Genomic DNA, 20,012 nt, shown 5'->3' on the forward strand with positions numbered 1-20,012 from the left:
CATTACTTTTGGATTTTCTTTTGGAAACCAGAGTCTGTCCCCATGTTTAACTCCTGTGTGTTAAAATGTTCTCATTTCTCCTCAGTGTTCCCTGTTAGTTCCTTTTGGATCAGTATTACATTGTAAATATTACCCATCCTGTATATAAATGATTTTACTAAACTCAGAAGTTCCTGGCTGCTTTTGTTTGGTTCCCAAATCCCTGTAGGACAGAAGGGAGGAAGGAGCAGGAGGGAATGGCAGCACAATTCTCCTGCCACCCTGCTTTTCCCTGGAAGTGTCCAGAAGGTGTGGATGCAGCACCTGGGCATGTGGTTAGTGGTGAATGCAGTGGGGCTGGGTTAATTTTTGGATTTGATGGTCTTAGAGGGCCTTTCCAGCCTTAAAAATTCCATGATTCCATTATTCTGCTACCCCTAGCCCCCCATCCCCCCTCCCTTATCCATGGGAATAAGCACTTGAATGAGGCTTTGAGATGAAAGGATGACAGGAGAGGCTGGATAAATCCCATGGAAGTTGTGGCAACATAACCCAAAATTGCCTTTTTTAAGCCCAGCTTTCCATCAGATGGCAGCAGCACCTGCCCAGTGCTCCCAGTAGCTGTGGGGTCGGACTGGGCAGTTAGGGAAGGGAGGGATGAGTCCTTCTGTCTTCAGTGACACTGGAAATAGGTTCCTTTGGGATGATGATCCTTGCAGGGTCTGGGCTTGGCTGAAGTGGGAGCCCTGCTGGGACTTGGGGCAGGACTGGGGGACACTGGGTGGTGAGAAATGGATCTGCACTTTGTTCCTGCTGGCCCTGTGCTTTTCCAGGGAGCAGGGAGTGCTTCCCCTCACCCTTCTGACCACAGAGCCTCGGGCTGGCACTTAGACCCTTCCTGCCTCTGGAAATAGTTTTGTTATCCTTGAGCAGGGCTTGACTTGGTGACAGGAACCAGACACAGCCTTGTCCCAGGAGCACTTCAGGACAAAAGATGGGACAGTTGCGAGGGCTCAGGCTCCTTTCTTGTAAGAGAATTTCCCTCTGCTTGGTGCCTTTGAGGAGTTCTGAGAGGGTTGGGTGGTGAGTGACCCTCAGAGCATCCAGACTGGGAAAGGGAGTGAGGGAGCACTTAAAGCAGCCACCCCAGCTGTGAGCCGAAAGGATTCTCCCATGTCCCAGGAGGATGTGTGGCCCATGGAATGGCTCTTTCCAGCAAGAAAACTCCCCTCAAACAAACACTGAGTGACTGCTGAGCTGCCTGAGGAGCCCTGGGACTGTGTCAGCACCTACTGACAGCTCTGATGGTCCATTAGCAATCCAATCATTGTTTCCCGGGTAATCTTCCATCACTTAGGAAGTCTTAATCCCCTTTTAAACAAATTGCACTGGCTCCACAAACGGGGTCAGTCCCTGGAGGGTGCAGGAGGCTCCTGGGATATGTTTCACATCCTGCTCGCTCCTGCCAGTGCCAGGGCACGGATCCCCTCCTCCCCACGGAATATTTGCCTTTGAACTGGGGCTGGAGAAACACTGAATCATCCACGGGGCTCGTCCATGGGATTTTTGCTGCTGAATTCCAGGCAGCTTTTTGACTGTCTCTCCAGCCTGGGAAGAAGTGCCTGTGGCATCCAAGCTGTGTCCCAAGAGCCAGAGGAGTTCTCCTGCTGGAATGGGGCCTCTCCTTCCTGCTCCAAAGGCTCTTCCTGCTCAGCCTCTTCCGGCTCTCCTGGGGTTGCACAGCCCATGATACAGTTATTCCAAGGAAACTTGGCTCTAAGGTAGGGAAAACCAGCCAGGATCGAGTGTTCTGTATCATCAACAGACAGGGAGTAAATTACATGACTCAGGCAGAAAGATTTTGGAATAAAAAACTTCCCTGTAATACTTCATGACCCCAGAGGGGACATTAAACGTTGGGACTAGAGAATGGGTTCCTGAGGAGGATTTGAAGGACCAGGTGGAAGAAGATGGCTGAAAACCTTGGGTTTATCCTGTAGAACAGCAATATTGAATTGTTTCACTCAGTCTCACGCTGTAGGAGAAAATAAGTAATTGACCAAAACTCCAGGGCCCTTGTGTGACTTACCCAGAGTTTACACAGTTACATTATGTAAGTTAATTACACAAAGCTGGAGTATTTCCTCTTCTTGTAGAACCTGCTATGTGAAGAATTTGGGTTGGACCCAAAAAGCGAAGCTGTTAGAAAATAAAGAGTGTAAAGGTAAAGAGTTGTTTTCAACACAGCTTAAGATCTGGTTTATTTTCTATAGAAAGTTGAGACCTCAGTAAATAATTCATGTGAGCATCCGGAACTGTAAAGAGAGATTCAGACAAAGTCCTGCTCACCTGGTTCATGAGGGATGCTCCACAGGGTCGAAGCAGCTGATTTTTGGGAGTATTGTGGCTGAGCAGGAGGAAAGGAAGGGAAACGTGCAGAAATTCCAGGCAGGTTTTGTCCTGCTTTGCAATTCTTCACTCCCTGCAATTGGCTCTTAGGGTGGTGCATGTTCTCATGGTTAGAGTGAATTAAAAGGTAGAGATGGAAAAATACTCATTTTGCTTTACTGTTAATTTGTAAAAGCAAAGACTTGGAGAAATAAAGTAAAACCTCCTCTGCCCAACCTCCAAGGAGCTGGACCAGGTCTCTGAGCCGTTACATGGGGTTTGCTGCATTTCTAAGGATACTTCCAGGAGGAGAAAGTCTGGACTAAAGATTTACCACGTTGAAAGAATTCCTTTAGAGTCCATAAAATAAATAACTATGTCCACTGAGCGCCTGGCTCTGCCAGCCCTGCTGGAGCTCGGGCTGTGCTGCCCGAGGGACAGTTCCATCCCTGGATAACGAGGAGCTGGAAGGACTCTGCCTCTTTCCTTGCAGGCAGGGCTGCATCAGAGCAGGGTGGAGGAGGAGCCCTCGGTGTCGGGCGGCCCGGCGGGGGCCGTGCTGGAGTAGAACTTTTTCTGGGAGCGCAGGAGCGGGGTCTGGGTGTCCACATCCCGGAGGGAGCCGCGCTTCAGGGACAGGAACACGTGCTGCGTCCAGCCGTACACCAGGCAGTTCAGGAGCCCCTGGGAAGCCGCGGTGAGAGCCTGGGAGAGAGCACGGGGGAATCAGGGATGCCAGCACTGCACCTTGCTCTGAGATCCCTGGAAAACCTCCCCCTTCCAGCAGGATTTTATCTTCCGTATGACAGAGAAATCGCGTTGTTATTTTAATAAATGTTTAATGAATATCTAATTAAATATAAATGCCACACAAATATATTTTATATATACTAATATATTAAATAAATATAAGAACTATATAATTTAATAAAACGTCTAACTTCTGCCTCAGGCACAGGAAGGAGCTGGACAAGTGTTGTTAAGGAATCACATTTGGAGATTTAGGGACAAAGGGAAAACTTAGAGACACGGGGAAAAAACCCCAGTTTCTGGGGATCCTTTCTAGTCCTATTTGCTACAGTTTCCATGACCACAGAATCATAGACCTTTAAGATCACCAAGTCCAAACATCCACCCAGCACTGTGTTCACCACTAAACTGTTACAGTGCTGGGATTTTGGGCCCTGAGACCTTTTCAAGGCCGTGAAAAACATAAACTGCCTAACCAAGACCTTTGCCAAGCAAAAGCACAAACCAGACTTGGGCTCACACAGCAGAGATCCTTGTCCAGCTGCATCCAGCAGGGACTGGATGCAGGGCAGGAGTACTCAAGGTGAGAAGGCAGGAAACAGGAGGATGCAGGGGCAGACATTTACCTGCAGGATCAGCAGAGCCATGTAGATTTTGCTGGTTGTTGAAGCAGTCAATTTCAGCATTCCAAGGAGGACAGCTGTGGAAAGGGATGGATGAGAGGGTGAAGTTAACCCCACCTCTCTGGAGTTCCACAGGGGGATGCTGTGGGAGGAACTCTCTGCTCACCTGGGGCCCAGCAGCAGAAGAAGGCAACAGGGTAGAAAACCACCCGTTGTTCCACCATCTTAATCATGGCCCACTGCTGATCCCCCAGGAATCCTGTGGAGTTCACAAACCTTTTGTACAGACCTCGGGCCTGACTGAGGATAACCTGGAAAAGAACAGGCAAATGTTATTGTTCAGGCTGTGATCTGCTGGGTTCATCCAGGGTGGATCCCAGTCCCTCCAACCTTTTCACACAGCACTGAAATCCTGGGGGAGGTGTTGCTATGCATGTGGCCTTTTCTAAACGGAAGACTCTGAACTGATTTTAGAATCATTAAATTGTTTAGGCTGGAAAAAATCTCTTAAGATCAAAGAGTCCAACCATTAATCACCTCTTGCTGACCCATGCAGGAGGTGATCTCTCCTGCCAGGCTCCAAGCCTTCTAAATCCTACTAAATATTTCTGGGATGAGTTGACAGAACACTGGACTCCAGATGGATTTATATGGTGGCACAGTGATATTTTCCCTCCCCTACCACCCTTTCCAAAAGGGAAGCAGCAGCACACAGTTATTCCCCTGCCCTATTTACCAAGAGCACGGAGTAAGCAGTGGATTCACACTGAGAGCAGGGTTGGATGGGATATTTGGAACAAATCCTTCCCAGGGAAGCTGTGGCTGCCCCATCCCTGGAAGTGTCCAAGGCCAGGTTGGACAGGGCTTGAAGCAACCTGGGATAGCGGAAGGTGTCTGTGCACACGGGAGGGATGGCACTGGGTGAGCTTAAGATGCCTTCCCACCCAAACCATTCCAGGATTCCATGACTGCCTGGCCTGTGGTGCCATGCCAGGACTACACAAGGACCAGCTTTACCAGGATGGCTACGAAGCTGATGAGGAAGGAGAGGAGGAAGACGCCAATGCTGTAGAAATGCATTGCGCGGCAAACGGAGCCACTCAGACTCTGGGGCTCGCTGGGGGGCTCGGCCATCTCCGTGTGCATCAGGAGACACCTGTGGGGACACAGGGAAGAGCCTGAGCTCCTGCCCACCCCCAGCAGCCCTGGGGCTGTGAGAGGAAGGGAGGAAGCTCACCCGTGCTTCTGGCTGAAGTTCTGGTAGCAGTTACTGCTGTTACCCAGGCAAAACACCGGCACCATGAGGAGCAAAGGGATCAGGCTGAGAGGAGAAAGGGCAGCACAGTCATGGGTTATTGCACTGCTCCACTTGGACACTGCTTGGTTTTTCTCCCATCACTACAGAGGACTTTAAAGTTGTTTTTATTGGCAGTGCTCTGGAAAAGTATTTTATCAGCTTTACCAACATTGGTGCTTTCATTTGTGAGGGCTAATCATTGGTAAAGGGAAACCTTCTGGAAAACCACATCCAGTTAATAAAGTTATCATTAACTTGGTTGAAAAAACCTCTTACTCTGCATTCATGTGGTCACTGCTGTTAAAGATGAGCTTCACAGCTTTTAGTAAAACTTGCTTCAAAACAAGTAGGAAACAGAGATCAGGACACTGCAGTTTACCAAATCCACATCCTCCTGCCAGGGAGAATTAACTCTGGATTTACCAAATCCACACTCTCCCACTAGGGAGAATGAATTCTTACCTTGACAAGATCGTTGCTATTCGGCCAACACAACTTGCATAATCTACAACCTGCAAAATCCAAAAATCCTAATGAAATTATCATTTTTCTACAGCCCCTGGTTCACAGCAAGCAGCTTCCAGGGAGCATTTCAGCAGCTGAGGGGGATCTGCCCAGCCTGCTGCTCCTGAACTGCCAGATGGAACAGCTGGGATGGGAAGGTTGCTGTGCACAGCAAATGTCTGGGGAAGCTGTGTAGGGCAGTGGAGATTATGGGTTTGTTTGGAAGAGCTGCATAAGGAAGGTGCCATCTTGCAGGAATACCTGGGAACCCACATCCTGGTCACGGCAGTGGTGGTGCCTCCCTGTTCAGGTGTGAGGGAGGAAACAACTGCAAGGATTTTGGTCACGGGGTGTGTGAAGTGTTTGCTCAGCCTGCAATGCAGGGGGAGTTTTCCTGAGTGTTGTGTCCTTGTCCCTCAGTTCCCAGCCTTTACACCAGTCCCACATCAGTCCCACTCGCCTGGGGAGGCACCCTGAAGAGGTTCTGGTTGTATTTCACCTTTAGGTCCATGTACAGGTGCCAGGTGTAGTTGACAGTGTAGAGGAAAGAGGCCACGTAGAATATCTGAGAAATTAAAACAGCATTTCAGTCCTGGAATAACCATTCCTGTAGCATGTTTAGCTCCTCCCAAATCCCATGGAACAGAGGCAGGATGATGAACACCTACCAAAGGTGAGGGTCCCTGCACAGCCCCTGTGCTCACATCCAGCTGGGAAGAGCCAGGTTGGAGAGAGATTCCCAGTTTAAACTGCACAAAAGCAGCTTCACTTTGGCCTCAGACAGGAGAACTAATGACAGCAGGACTATCCTAGAAATAAAAATCTTTGTGATCTGGCTCATTTTTTTGGCTCAGAGCCTGGCAGTGAGGGTTTCAGAGGCACTTGGACCCTCTCAATGCTATGTCCATTAGGAAACACAGCACAGATGTGACATTTAGATTTGGTTCTTGCATAATGAGCTCTCTACGAAGAGAATTCATGGAAACAGAAAACAATTGGATACTTCAAGAGGAATGTGAGGGCAGGTATTCTCTGCCCTCAGCTTGAGTTAACATCCCAAAAACCCCTTTCTTCCTCCACAGAAAAAAGGAGAAGAGAAAGGATAGAGCACACTGAGAGTTTCATAGCCTTTGCTTCCAGCTTGAGATGAGACCAATTATCTAAAACTTCCTATAAACCCCCCCGAATCTTTTTCACACTTGTTTCCAAATCCATGCTTGCTCCAGGCTGCCTAATCACATGTACATGCATGTGCTGTGCTTGTCACAGGAAACACAAACTTCAGTGGTAAAGGCAAAGAGGAAGGGCTGGACAAAGGATTTTTTTTTTTTTCCTGTGCCATTCCTATCCTTTGCCAAAAAGATAAGGAGCACACGTTTGCCACCCTGATATCATCCACGGCTGGGAAAGTGGTCACTAAACAAACTCAGCCTCCTTCACTGAGGTTGCAAATGCTCCTGGCTGGCTCAAGAGGCCGAGTCCAAGGGCTGCCACAAGAACATTGCAGTGACTTTCCAGCTCATTAAATGAGCTTTAATGAGGGGTTGTTGCCCTTTTCCAGCTACTTCCAGAGAAGGCCAAAACAGAACACAAGGATCGTTCCCTTGCACTTCAGGACTCCTGGGAGAGGCTCATGTAATGTCAGTGCTGCCTTCTGGAACAGGGACCCAAATGCCACTTGTGAAGGTGCCAGCAGGAGGGGCAGGGAATTCTGCTCTCCCGAGCCCCAGCTCTGGGGCTGGGGACAGTCCTGCAGCACTGCCCACAAGGAGATAAAGCAGAGACACAAGAATCCCTCATTATCCCACTTGTGTGGCTCCCATTGTGCTCCCCAGCATGAACAGAGCCTGCCAGGACAGTATTAGGCCACTGGAACTGAACTGGAAGAATGTAGGGGAGTTGTGCAATTATAACCACAATCTATCTGGACTTGATTATTGCAATGCAGGAGGAGGAGAGAATGAGGGACAGCAAAGGGAGCAGTATTTACATTCATAGCAATCAAAGCTCTGGGGCTGAAACAGGGAAAATCCAAGAAACAAAGCAATCTCCTCCTTTATGACACAGTTTGGACATTGGGCAGCTCCATCCACTGCAACATCAGCCCATGGTGACAAATAATGGCAAACAGCCTGAATAAAGCAAAATACTGTCCTGCTCTTAAGGCAGTGCTTTGAGATATCACGGGGACTGCAGTGTAAGCCTCTCCAAAGGCTGCAAACTCCACTGCTGGGCTGTCTCTGCCTGTCCTCACCTCGGCACATCCGACACCCTCTAGGTGTTGGTGTACAGAGACGCCACAGGTGTTTGTGAGACACCCAGAAACACAGTGAGACATTTATTTACTCATGCCATCAGCTTACAGATCCCTTCTGCTCTGCAGAAGCTGCTGGTTCAACCTGTTACTGGCTCCTTCTTACGCACAAGGTGTTCTCACCTCTCAAGGGCACTGAAAGGTGCTGGGTGAGGAGGTCCTGCACTGTCACGTGCCCTGGGAGAAAGGTTGCTATGGCAAAGGCTCAGTTTGTTTTAATTTCTCCCAGAGCAAACAGCAGTGACAGCTCTTGCCAGGCACAATCTGGCTCTGCCACCCAGGCAGTCCCTGTGCTGTGGGGACTAGTGGTGGCACACAGGAGAGGAGCCAGGGGACACTGGCTGAGCTCAGGGTGTGACTGCACACTCCACCACAAGCCCTGTTCTGGAAGAACTGGCCCAAGGCCAGCTCTGCCCGCCCAGCATGAAAAGAAAGATCCTACCTTGTCCTATCCTATGTTGGTGTCCCTGAGAAGCACAGCCACAGGCTGGAAAAGTGAGGGCAGAAAAGAGCCAGAAGTGCAAGGGAGCTGAGAAATTATGGGCATATTGTCCATATCCAACCTATTTCTCCTCTAGCAGTGCAAATTGCCTTCTCCAGGCCTTATAAGGATCACACCAGCATCAAGAACTGTCCCCCAGGGACAGTTCCCCAAGGAAAACAGCTCAGGGACACCCTCAGTCCTGCTTGCTCCTTCCACCTCCCAGCTCTGAAAGCCTCTTCCAAGCTCTCCTCATTTTTCTCTGTACCATCACCTTGAAGACATCTTTGATGTTGTTCTGCATCATTCCCAAGTGGCCAAGTTACCCACACCTCACTGTTTCATCTCTCAACATGAACATATTGTGGAGCCTCCAGAGCGGCACAGCAGAGCTGGAGAGGCCAGAGATGAGCCTGGGATGAAACAGCTGCTCTCACCACCCTCAGCAACACATTTGTACCTCCAAAACCAGCTGCTGAAACAAGCCTGGGCTGCAGAGGCCATCCCCAGACACACAACAGCAGGAACAATTCCATCCTGCACCTGCAGCTACTTCCCTGCCCTCTCTGAGGCACATGGAGATCCTTTCCAGCTTTGGATGTTGCTGCTCCATGAGGACATTCAGTTCCCAGTTGTGGGTACCACCACACTCTCATGGAGCTGCCTGAGCCTACACATCAAGACTTCCAAAAGCCCCTTGCTCTTCCCAGCCATGTCCTTTAAAAGGAAATAATTAATTCCAGGGATCATCACTTATGAACCCCCCCCCCCAGGCCCAAGCTCGGCTGGACCCTGCAGAGACTTTTGAGAGCCAATATTTCCAAAGCCTGGTATTGAAACGGGAACTGAGTGAGGCAACAGCAAACTGTCAGGAAAACAGTGCTCACTCACCCTACTCCAACTGATCCCCAGCACATGGAATCAGTTAGAAAGCAGCTCAGTTAATGGGACTCAGGCTGAGCTTGTGCTGATGGAGGATCCTTGGGAAGAGCAAGAACTGGGATGTTCATGTGAGTAATTTAAGTCTGAGCTCAAGCAAGTCACAGAATGTGTCTGTTCCTGCCCAGGCTGGAGGAAGCATGAAGAGGAATAGAAAAGCTGCTATGTGAGAGCAGAGAGATCCATGGGCACGAATCCAATGGGAAAGAGATCAAGCCCCATCTGCTCATTTCACACAAACAACCACAAAATCCCACCTTCTCTTTTCCTCTCACACACCAGAGGACCCTAAACCCCAGTGTCATCATCTCCCTTTTCCACACAAAGCCAAGGGACCTGCTAAAGCCTGTCTAGAGACAGCCCCCACAGCCACGCTCTGATCACTCAGCGAGGTTAATTACGACAAATTATGAGGTTAATTATGGAATGTGGAGCCAAGGCCACTCACCTGTCCTGTGGCCTGCAGGTTGTAGCAGATGAGGTCCTGCTGGGAGGTGGGTGAGCTGTAGAGCAGGGCCCCAGCCAGCCAGCACATGCCCAGGAACAAGTCTGAGAGGCTCAGGTAGAAAAGTGGACGCACCTGGAAAAGGAAAAAGGCTCAGCAGGTGTGAGTGGAGTCACAACCCTCCCACACTCCCCCACAGCTGCAGTTTTACCCCATTATCAGACATAAAGATATTAAATACAGTCTTTTACAGGCTTTTCTGCAGGTGAGGAAAATATTTCAATAGAAAACAGTATCCCGCTGCAAAGTTATTTTGAAAGCCTTAATTGAGGGTAAGTGGGGGATAAGTGGCACTTCGTGGAGGGATGATTTTACCCTCAGGGATGCACTGTGACAACATTTCTGAGACCATTCAATTAATCTGCAGCAAACCCTGAGAGCTTCAAGGAAAAAAGTCTCCTGTACTTTCACAGCCAAGCGAGTTCAAAGGAAAGGTACCAGGAGAAAAATTTTCAACATTTACTCATGAATATCATCGTTGTTTTCGGCGATTTAAAATTACTACACCAATTGTAGCAGAAAGGTTAATTATGCTCAGACATCAATACCAGGTTATCTGGTGTTATCTGAACACTGTCACCCCCCAGCTCTTCTGGTGACACAACTCTCCTTGCAGGCAAAATCCACGTGGATTTGTGCTCTCAGGAGCTCTTCCATGCACATACTCTGCTCTAACCACCACTTCTGCTACAGGATCCAAGAGCAGCATCAAAACTTATAGAAAATATCCCAAATATCCATAATGTAAAATTTTGCAGAACGGGACTGGTTGGCAGGGAGAAGAGACATCATGTTTTAAATAAACTCACAGAGAAATCAAACTTTTGGTAAACACAAACCCTTCCTCAGGTCTGGAATGATTTGAAACAAACATTTTTCTATGTGTTCCATGTCATTTCAGCTGGTGACTAAGGCTGGGTGACTGCCACAGCTGGGTTTGTTTTACACGCTGGATTAATTTCCACTGAGAGCCATTAGTCTCTGCTGCATCTTGCTGGAAAGGAGTCATGTCTCCTTTAACAACAGTTTCCAGCCCATTTCCAGTTTGCACACACTGGCCTGGACTGTAAACACTACAGGAAAACATTTGTGCAAAATTCTGGCCAACATTTTCATTGTTATTGGGAGAGCAGAGACTCTGGAAAAGCGGTCAAATTACCCACATTCTTAATTGAAGCTTTTGGTACCTCATTTTCAGCATCCAGGAGAGAAAATTATGGTGTTTTTCTTTCCCTACAGAAAATTATAATGCTAAACACAGCATGGAAACGCTACAGGAGGCTTTGATTTTGTATTTCTTTTCATGGAGTTGAGCTTTTGGTGAGATTTGCCTCAATATTGTCCTGGAAGTAAATGTATGGCACGCATCACGTTGTGTTATACTTGTTCCCACATGCAATGAGAAAGAGTTTAGGAAGACTGATAAGAGGTAAGGTAGATCTGATTGAGCCAGATTTGTTCTTAGGGCATGAAGTAGCAAGAGGCATAAAGATCCGGAGTTAATTTTTATTTAATTTCATCTATAAATGCCTTTTTTTAACCAGGCTTTTCCTCGCTGGTGCAGAAATGAAGCCCTGGCACAACAAGCTGGGGACACTGTCCAGTTTGTGATCAAGGCAGGTTAAACCAAACAGCTTTAAAATAAGCAAAGAAGCCACTTTTGCAATCCAACAGGTGACCTCTTTCTCCAGCACAAGTGCCCTTGGAGCAAGGCAGTGCTGGGGGGTCGAGGAGCTCTTTTGGCAGAGACCTGAATAAAGAAGTAGGTGACATAGTGGTAAGTGTGGCTCTGGCTTGCAAAAGGGGAAAGAAAATAACCACTGGTATTTATAAAATAGAGGAAGAGACTGTAAAGATGTAATGATTTACATCCTGGCAGCTCCAGCTGCAGCACACACGGGGATTTGGCTCTGTGGCCACAGCCCAGGCACATGTTGAGCTGCAGGTTCTTCCTCAAACCTGTTCAGCTGAGGTTCCTTCTTTGCTTGCCATCACCTTTTCTCAATTATTTATCTCAGGCTGAAGAGTTTTATTGACCCCGTAGAGACAGAAAAAAAGCTTCAAGAATGCAATATTTGATTTCTGAGGCTGGGGACAGGAAGGGAAGTGTTTCTAAGATCCTTCTCCTCCCAGCCTCCAGAGCTGTTTATTTTTAAACGTTTTGCTGTGGGTCCTCATGACTCAGGGAATAAGCTGTTTGTGGCAAGCTTTGGTATGGATCTCTTCCAGCCCTTTTGTTTACAAACTTCTACTTCAGACCCGAGACATGAGGACAAGACGATGGGGAAGTTACTGGAGATTTTGCCGTTTTTGAAACCCAGCAACAGATCTCCCCTGGCAGCAGAAGAGCCTGGAAGGCTGATGCAAACCAGTCCCTCCAGCTGGCATCCAGCCCTCCTATCCAGATTTGCAGAAATAATCTGAGCAGAAACATCTGGACCCTCTGGAGCAGGAAGGGCCCATCAGTGACCTGGAGCCATGTGTGGTTCACGAGCAGTTCCCAAGCCACAGCCCCATCACATGACTGAGAGCAGAAGGGCTCCTGAGTAACCCGGGATGAGGCTGCTGAGTCACACCAGGGCACCTGCCAAACCCAGCTCCACATCATTCCAGAGTGGAGGACCCCAGGAAGGAATCACATCTGGAGCTTTCCAGGTGCAGATGTGGTAGGAGGAGGCTTTGATGTGCACCTTGAGCAGCACAAGTTCAAGCAGGTTTTCCATCTCAGCACTAAGGTGAAGTCCCAGCCTTCATTCTTCCCTGGGAATGCATGGAGATCTCTGCAGTTTATTCTGGATGTGCTGGGCAGAGCGTTTCCAGGAGGCTGGCTGGGAGCAAGAGTCCTGCCTGTTGTAAGCAGGACAGATTCGCCCTGCAAACACGGGCTCACATTCTCCTTCCCACCCTGTGTCATCCAACAATGTGTTAGTTGCCTGCATTCCTTGCTCCTCCAGGGATAGCTCCCTGCATTCCCTGGAAGTCCCATTCTCCAGGCTGCAGATCAAGCCCATGATGCACAAAGAACACAAAGATGAGGGAAGGACAAATACAGCTGCTACCAGCTCCACTGACTTCCTGCATGGTCCACAGGCCAAGCTGAGCCTGCAAATCCTGGACAGCAAATCCCAGCTTCACAGAGATCAGCTTGGCTCACTGCCTCCAGGAAGTCCGGGACACACGGAGGGACTGCGTGTGGACATCCAAGCCTGGCAGGATGGGTTGGAGGGCTGTGGATTCTGTGCTCAAGCCAGCCATGTGCTTAGCATGTCAGATATATGCCAGCCCCATAGGATTCCCTGCACACACAACTATGGAATGCACTCGGGATGTGCATTTCTGCCCCATCTGCAGTGCACGTGTGGGCTGTCCCAACCCAAGGGATGTTTGCATCCGAGCCCTGCTGTTTCAGCAGTAGGAATGTTCATGGCAGGGGTGAATCTTCCAAAGCCCCACTGCAGAGCCCAGCACAATAAACTGCTTTCCAGCCTCTTTTTGTCTGAGCATTGAGTGGGGTCAGTTTTAGTAGCACATCTGCCCAGAAAAACTCCTTGGAGACAGCCAAAGACTGACACCTGTAAAAGCATTTCCATGGGGGCAGCTCCAGTTTGCACTTCAGCAGCTTTGTGCACAACTCCTCAGCCCCCAGGAATTTGTCTGCACTGAGTAGGGCACGCTAAGAAATGCCTGCTCTCAGGAACAACTGGAGGACATTCCAGGAGCAGCAGAAAGCACAGGACTAAGGAACCTGCTTCTCCTTGCAGAAGCAGAGGTTCAAGGTCAGTCCTTTCACCTCTTACCAAGACAAAAAGCCCAATTCTTAGCAAGCCCTTTGCCTCCCAGCTATTAAACAAGGTTTAACCACATAACCCTAAGACCTGCAGCTGCTCCTAGGAGAGGGTCTGTGTTATGGGTGTGACCCACCTGCAGGGACCACCACCAAGGCTTAGGGAGGGAGAAGGAAGGTCAGACCTTACCTCGGGGGACCGCACTGCGTTTTGGAAAACGGCATAGGCAATAATTGAGCTGGAACCTACAACGCTGAGAAAACAAAGCACAGGTTGGAACAGGAGCGCGTCCGCCTCGCTGGGAGACGCGAGTTCTCTTTTTTTTTTGTTTTTCGGGGAAAAATAATCTTCGCGACAGTAACTCCATGGGCAGCGTGTCGTACCTGAGCATGGCCATAGTGAACTGGATCCATTGGAGCGCAGAGTAGACCTGGGGAGAAGGACGGGAGGGAGCTCAGGTGACACGGCCCCCGCCGCGGCAGGAACGCCCGGGGACCGCGGGGTCCCGGAGAGGAGCGGGCAGCACGGACCGGGAGCCCGGGGAGGAACGACACCGACCGGGGACCGGGACAGGAAGCGGACAGCGCGGACCTGGGAAGGTGGACTGGCGGGTCCCGGAGAGGAGCGGGCAGCACGGACCGGGGACAGGGAGCAGGGATCGCGGGGAGCGGCATCACGGGCCGGGGACTGGGGACAGCAGGATCCCGAAGAGGAATAAGCAGCACAAACGGGGACGGGGACTCGGGGAGGATCGGGCAGCACTGCCGGTGCCGCCGGGCATGGAGCGGGGCGCGGGGCTGGGGAAGGACCGTGACAGGATGGAGGAGGAGACGCGCACAGCGGGGTCCCGGGGAGGGGGCAGCCGTTGCCCCCGGGGCTCGCTCACCTCCTGCCAGCCCCCATCCAGCCGGTCCGCCTCCGCCGGCAGGGCCATGGGTACCGCTGCCGCCGCCGCACCGCTCCGGGGCTGAGAGCACCGCCCGCGCTCCGCCCCGGGGCCGCACCGCACCCGGCCCCCTCCGGCGGTGTCGGCTGCGCGGAGCGCCCGGTGGCAGAGAGGAGCTGAGGGGGCAGGAGCCCTGAGCAAACAGCGGGATTGGCGTCCCGGGGACCGGCATCCCGCGCATCCCTGCGGGGGCAGAACCGGCCGAGCCCCGGTGGGCGGGCTCGCTCCGGTCACCGCCGCCCCGGGCTCCCCTCACGGAGCCGCCCTGAGGGGACCCCGCGGAGCCTCGGCCCCGCCCCTCCGTGACGTTAGCAGCCCCGGGGGCGGGAAGGCGCTTGGCGGAGCGCGCGGGCGGTGGCGGCTCTGAGGGGCGCGCAGGGACTGCTCCCTTCAGAGCCCGGGCACGGTTCCTTCAGCGTCCCCGGGGCTGCTCCATTCAGGGCTCCAGGGCACGGTCCCCTCAAGTGCTGATCCTATCAGGGGCTGCTCCCTTCAGAGTCCCGGGGAATAGTTCCCTCAGTGCCTGGAGAACTGCTCCCCTCAGCGCGCCGGGAGACGCTTCCCTCAGGGGCTGCGGGGCTGAGCCAGGCGGGACATGACTCCACACAGCCTTCCCAAGGACTGTCCACCCTGCCGGGGTCCTTCCTCCGCCGCTACTGAGGGGGAGAGAGCGCTGGGCAGAGGGACACCCTCGGCTTCCCTCACGTCGCTTCCAGCTGGCATCATCTGGACGATCAGTCATGGCCTCCCCTCTGACCACGGAATCGGCAGTAGTTTCTCTATAAAGTGCTTTAAGAAGCAGCTCTGAAGTGGAACTTTTTTTTTTTATTACAGCATTATTAATACATTTTATCTCGCAGCAACATCTGCTCCTTGTACCCACCCCAAGACTGAAAAGGCAGCAAAGCTCCCACAGGAATCAGTTTTGTTTAAAGCATACTTCTAAGGTAAAACTCACAGGTGTTTCTCTTTTCAGCTCTGTAACCCTGACCAGGGCTTCAGCACCTTCCAGAAGCATCTGAATTCCACAGAGTGTGAACTACAGTTTTGAGGATTGACCTGATCCTTGGGCCAGGCATCTCCTTTAAAATAACACAAATGAGGCGTCTAAGGACACAGATACTTCTGTTCATATTACAAGACCTCATTATCAGATATTTAGAACTACTAAACACTGATGAGGCTTTAGTTTGACAGTGCCAATTGCTTCTGGAGGCTAGAAAAACATTTTGTTCATGAAGCTTGGACAGATAAAACCCCTCTTCAGCTTTAAGAAAACTCATCCAAATTTACCTCTGAAAACGGAACTTTTTGCACAAACTGGTGAGACTGAGTGTAATAGCACCTCAAGGAGACTCTGTCCTTGCTCAGAACTCACATCACTCACTGTGTCAGGGTATAACAAAGGATTTCAGGAGAATATTTGATGAAACGGCTGCTCTGGACAGAAAATGAGGGGCAAGCTATGAACTGTCTTCACTGCCAGCATTTGGATGATACCCAAACCAAAGAGGGACAGAAGCCATGGGAAGGAGAAGGCAGAAAAAGGAAGCTCTGCATCTCTTAGTCAACAACAGGTAAGAACAAGACTTAGAGCCCAGCTAGTACAACACAAAGTGTGTGAGGGGTAGATTAACAAGCATAAAACCCAAAGATATTACGGACAGGGAAAGGTGGGGATGTAGAGGGCACCCAATCTGTACCTTTCCCAGCATGTAAGATGGTATGTGAGATTGAATTTTGTTATTTGTTAGCCAGGGAACAGCTGTAAAAACCACCAGGAATGAACTTCCGGCCAATCTAGCGCTTTTTTTTTGTTGTCTGCTTTAACACTGTTATTGGAGAATATTACACAATACTGGTGGTCTTGCTCTTAGGTGATTTTTCCAACATTTAGAACACTGTGTTTTTAAGGAATGTCTTCCTCTCGATCTTCTAAACTGAGAATCCCAGAAGGAAATCTGCTGCCCTCTTGAAGTCAGCGGGAAGTTTGCTTGCATTAAGGAGAACTGGTTAGGACTCTTGACAATGTTTCACAGCTTGTACAGAGTTCTCCAACACATTAGAGCTCATCTTTTTCACTATTCTTCTTCAGGAAAGAAGCGAGGATATTGAGGCTTTTCTGGAGCTCCTCCTTCTTTCCATCACTCATCTTGTTCTTCTCGATCAGCTTTGTGATTCGGACGACTTCGTTAGCAGCAAACTCCTCTCCCTGCTCCAGGATCTTGCTCATAATTTTCAAGTATTGCTCTGCTGACTTCTTCTCGGTTTCTTTTGCTTTTCCTAAATTCTCCTGCCCCTTTTTCAGGAGGGCCTGGCGATCAGATTTCTCTGTGGTGCTCACAAATTTGCTGGCCAGCACATCATACTCCTTCAGGCAGCCTGGCATCCCCAGGTAGATGCCATTACTCTTCAGCCAGCGCTGAATAGCCCCAGCCTTGATTTCACCACCATAAAGTAAGGGATTGTCAAAGTCACCATCCTGGAACAAGTGAAAAACAGGGAACTTTTCCTTGTCCAGCTTGTACTTCTCCCCCAGCTCAGTGTTCAGTTTATCTCCATAATCTGTCAAGGGAAAACAAAACACAGAAAAGCACAGTTAATCAAAAATTAATTTAGGATTCCCTGCTACACAAATATTTGTAGCCAGCACTTCAACATGTCCTAATAACCTGTCTGCCAGGAAATCACAGAGCCATGGAAAGAGCCTGACCCACAAGGATCATTAAGTCCCACTTCCAGCCCTGCTCAGGACACCCCAAAATCCCACTCTGTGCCTGAGAGCATTGTCCAAATACTCGCTGAGCTCTGTCAGCCTTGAGGCCGTGACCATTCCCTGGGGAACCTTTTCCAAGGACATGCCACACACTGAAACACACAAAAACACCTCGTAAAATCATTTGTGCAAGGCAAACATTCATTGGGTTTTCCAAAGCAAAAGACTGTAATGGTGCTTTGTTGTGACTGTGAGAATGTAAGACATTGGCAGGACCTTTCGTACAAACCCCGTCCTCCTTATGGGAAATCAATACCCTCTTTTCTCTTATTTTCCTCTATCCATTGATTTTATCTGATTTTACAGTTAAATAAGAGTTTTTCCTGTCTATGTGCAGAGAATTATTGGGTTCTGACAGCATGCCAAGCTACAAGACATTTACTCATCTTACATAAATCATATTTATTCTTGAGGACAGAAAACAAAAACATTTCAATTATGCTACTTAAGAGAATTCCACATACGTTTAGAAATATCAGCGTGGGTAAAACTTCACAGTTTGATAATTAAGCCTAAATTCTTAATTCAACTTACAAAACCACAGCATGTAAGGTGACAGTGATCTATTCTTTGCTCCTTTTCTCTTAAATCCAGTCACAACCACATCGAGTTAGAGCAGTGCACAGTGCAACAACCCCTTGCTGTGCTGCCCCAGAGATTACTGCATGGAATTAATCACACTAAATATTCTTTGTCTGAGCAGGATCGGGCTAAAGTGTGATTCTTATAAGGTCTGTTGCTTGCACGTGGGACAAAAAGGTTTTTCTCAGCAAAGAAGGGAAAAAAAAAAGGCAAGAAGTGCTTGGGATGAGGAGGGTGGCAGCAGTTCAGCAGCGTGGGCTGACTCCTCATTACCCAGCCCAGATGGATAAGCAGCTCTCCCACGCACAGGCAGGCTCAGCCAGGGCAGGAGCTGCACTCTCACATCCATCCCTCACACACCCAGAATTGCCTCAGAACCTGCCGAAATCACTGTGAAATTCATCCCCTCCTCACCAGCCCACCCTGCCCCCCTGCACTCAGAGTTCCTCACCTGATATTCCCACTTCAGCCACCAGCAGATCCTCACTGGAGCCTGAGCTCTCTGCCAGCTTTTTGAACTCATCTTGTTTCTCGCCATAGGGATATTGTGTGTCAAACTTCACAAGGACAAACTTATGCTTTGGAATAACCTAAAACAAGAAGAAAAAGGGGGAAAAAGAAGACAAAGCTTGATCATTTCAGGTCTGAGCAATCTACAAGTCACAAAAGGTTGCTTTTGCTTGTCGTTTTTTTTCCTGTGCAATAAGGAGATGCAGAGGAGAATGGAAATTTTATATAATTATAATTTCAGAAATGACTCACTGTTGTGTGGAGGAAAGACTGAGCTTTGGGTGTCTGTTTTCCTGCACCAGATGATAAAGATAGCACCTGCTAGGTTTGGGGGATCTGATAATGCCTTTAATTATAAGATTTGCTTATTGTAATTCTGACTGGCATCTTGGAAGAAGATCAGCTAAAACATTTTCCAGTGGGACATGAAGAGGAGAGAGACCAAATGTACTGTCATTCTGAAGCATCCCAGTGTGAGAGCTGCACTCTTGGCTACAAGAGGAGGCACAGGGAGGCACTGGAGATGCTGGAGGTGTTGTACTGGTTCAGGAAATGGAGAATTCACACTTTAATTGATTCATCTTCAATCTTGCTATGCTCAAATGATGCCTCTTCCAATTAAGCTTGGCAATGGACTGTGTCACTCCTTGAGGGATTTTCCCCTCCTTGCAGGAGAAGACCTTGCAAAATCTTTTTGTTCTAGCGAACAGGTTCAGGTTGCACCACAGCTCCCCACCCACACAGCGCTCTGCCAGCCCTGCTCAGGCACTGCACAACACCTGTGTGCACAGCTGGCTGCAGGCTCCGTCCTGGGCCTGCCGAGCAGTCAGTGTCCTGGTGGGGAGAGCACAAGATGCCTTCCTTACAAAGTGATTTAGTGAAGGGGAAAAAAAACCGGTGGGAAAAAAAAAAGCCTGTTGCTGCTTGATGAACAAGTGAAACCACCCAAGCAGCGCGCGCTCACGGCCCCGACTCTAACCCTGCACGGTCCTGCCCTCGCTCACCGGCACAGACAGCGCAGCACCGGCTCAGAGCGGCCCTCTGCTCGCTGCCCGAAGCTCGGGGGACCGGGCCGGCGCTGGCCGAGGAGCCGCGGCTGCGGCCAGACCTCCCCACGCCGGTACCGCCGGGCCGGAGCGAGCCGGGCCGGACCGCGCGGCTCGGCTCCACTTGGACCGCTCCCATTGGCTGCCGGCCGCGGCCGCCGCGCTCCCATTGGCTGCCGGCCGCGGCCGCCGCGCTCCCATTGGCTGCGGCGCGGCCGCTCCGCCAGCGCCGAGCGCTCCCCGCGCCGGTGGCGGCAGCGGCGGCGGCCCCGCGCCCGCGGCCCCGCCGCACCCCCCGCGTTCCCCCCGCGCCCCGGCCCCCCCGGGGCTGCCGCCGGCCGCGGGACACACGGCCCGGAGCGGACCCACGCCCACCCCCCCCGAGCGCTCCTCCAGCCCCGCCAGCGCCCGCCGCGCCGTACCTTGTAGAAGGTGATGGTGTCGAGCGGCACGGAGCCCTTGGTGTGCAGCGTGCTGCCGCCGGGCAGCACCAGGCCGAGCAGGCAGAGCAGCACGGAGCCGGCGGCGGCCGCCGCAGCCATGGCGGAGCGCGGAGGGAGCGGAGCTGCGGGGCCACGTGACGGCGC

General features: G+C 50.6%; 2 protein-coding genes across 2 annotated transcripts; both read right to left on the minus strand.

The window, feature by feature from the left end:
- Positions 1-2,511: 2,511 nt before the first annotated feature.
- Positions 2,512-14,514, minus strand: TMEM116 (transmembrane protein 116). Its single transcript, XM_082293706.1, has 11 exons — positions 14,452-14,514; positions 13,949-13,995; positions 13,755-13,818; positions 9,724-9,855; positions 6,002-6,106; positions 5,500-5,549; positions 4,978-5,061; positions 4,758-4,896; positions 3,907-4,051; positions 3,744-3,817; positions 2,512-3,072 (listed from the first exon to the last, which is right to left on the minus strand). The coding sequence occupies exons 1-11, from the start codon at positions 14,497-14,499 to the stop codon at positions 2,872-2,874; spliced, it is 1,089 nt and encodes a 362-aa protein (XP_082149832.1). The 5' UTR covers positions 14,500-14,514; the 3' UTR covers positions 2,512-2,871.
- An 824-nt stretch (positions 14,515-15,338) lies between these two features.
- Positions 15,339-20,003, minus strand: ERP29 (endoplasmic reticulum protein 29). Its single transcript, XM_082293306.1, has 3 exons — positions 19,848-20,003; positions 18,321-18,459; positions 15,339-17,076 (listed from the first exon to the last, which is right to left on the minus strand). Exons 1-3 carry the CDS (start codon positions 19,965-19,967, stop codon positions 16,574-16,576), a joined length of 762 nt encoding a protein of 253 aa, XP_082149432.1. The 5' UTR covers positions 19,968-20,003; the 3' UTR covers positions 15,339-16,573.
- Between the last annotated feature and the right edge of the window lie 9 nt (positions 20,004-20,012).

Source organism: Coloeus monedula, assembly GCF_965178545.1.
Source record: "Coloeus monedula genome assembly, chromosome: 18".
Classification (NCBI taxonomy): domain Eukaryota; kingdom Metazoa; phylum Chordata; class Aves; order Passeriformes; family Corvidae; genus Coloeus; species Coloeus monedula.

Excerpts from the sequence above, each read along its gene's own strand:
- TMEM116 (XM_082293706.1), bottom strand. The coding sequence starts at position 14,499 with ATGGCCCTGCCGGCGGAGGCGGACCGGCTGGATGGGGGCTGGCAGGAG. Across the intron at positions 4,897-4,977 it reads AACTTCAGCCAGAAGCACGG|GTGTCTCCTGATGCACACGG; the intron begins GTGAGCTTCCTC and ends GTGTCCCCACAG. Across the intron at positions 4,052-4,757 it reads TCAGCTTCGTAGCCATCCTG|GTTATCCTCAGTCAGGCCCG; the intron begins GTAAAGCTGGTC and ends GTTCTTTTCCAG.
- ERP29 (XM_082293306.1), bottom strand. The coding sequence starts at position 19,967 with ATGGCTGCGGCGGCCGCCGCCGGCTCCGTGCTGCTCTGCCTGCTCGGC. Across the intron at positions 18,460-19,847 it reads ACACCATCACCTTCTACAAG|GTTATTCCAAAGCATAAGTT; the intron begins GTACGGCGCGGC and ends TTCTTGTTTTAG. Across the intron at positions 17,077-18,320 it reads GGCTGAAGTGGGAATATCAG|ATTATGGAGATAAACTGAAC; the intron begins GTGAGGAACTCT and ends TTCCCTTGACAG.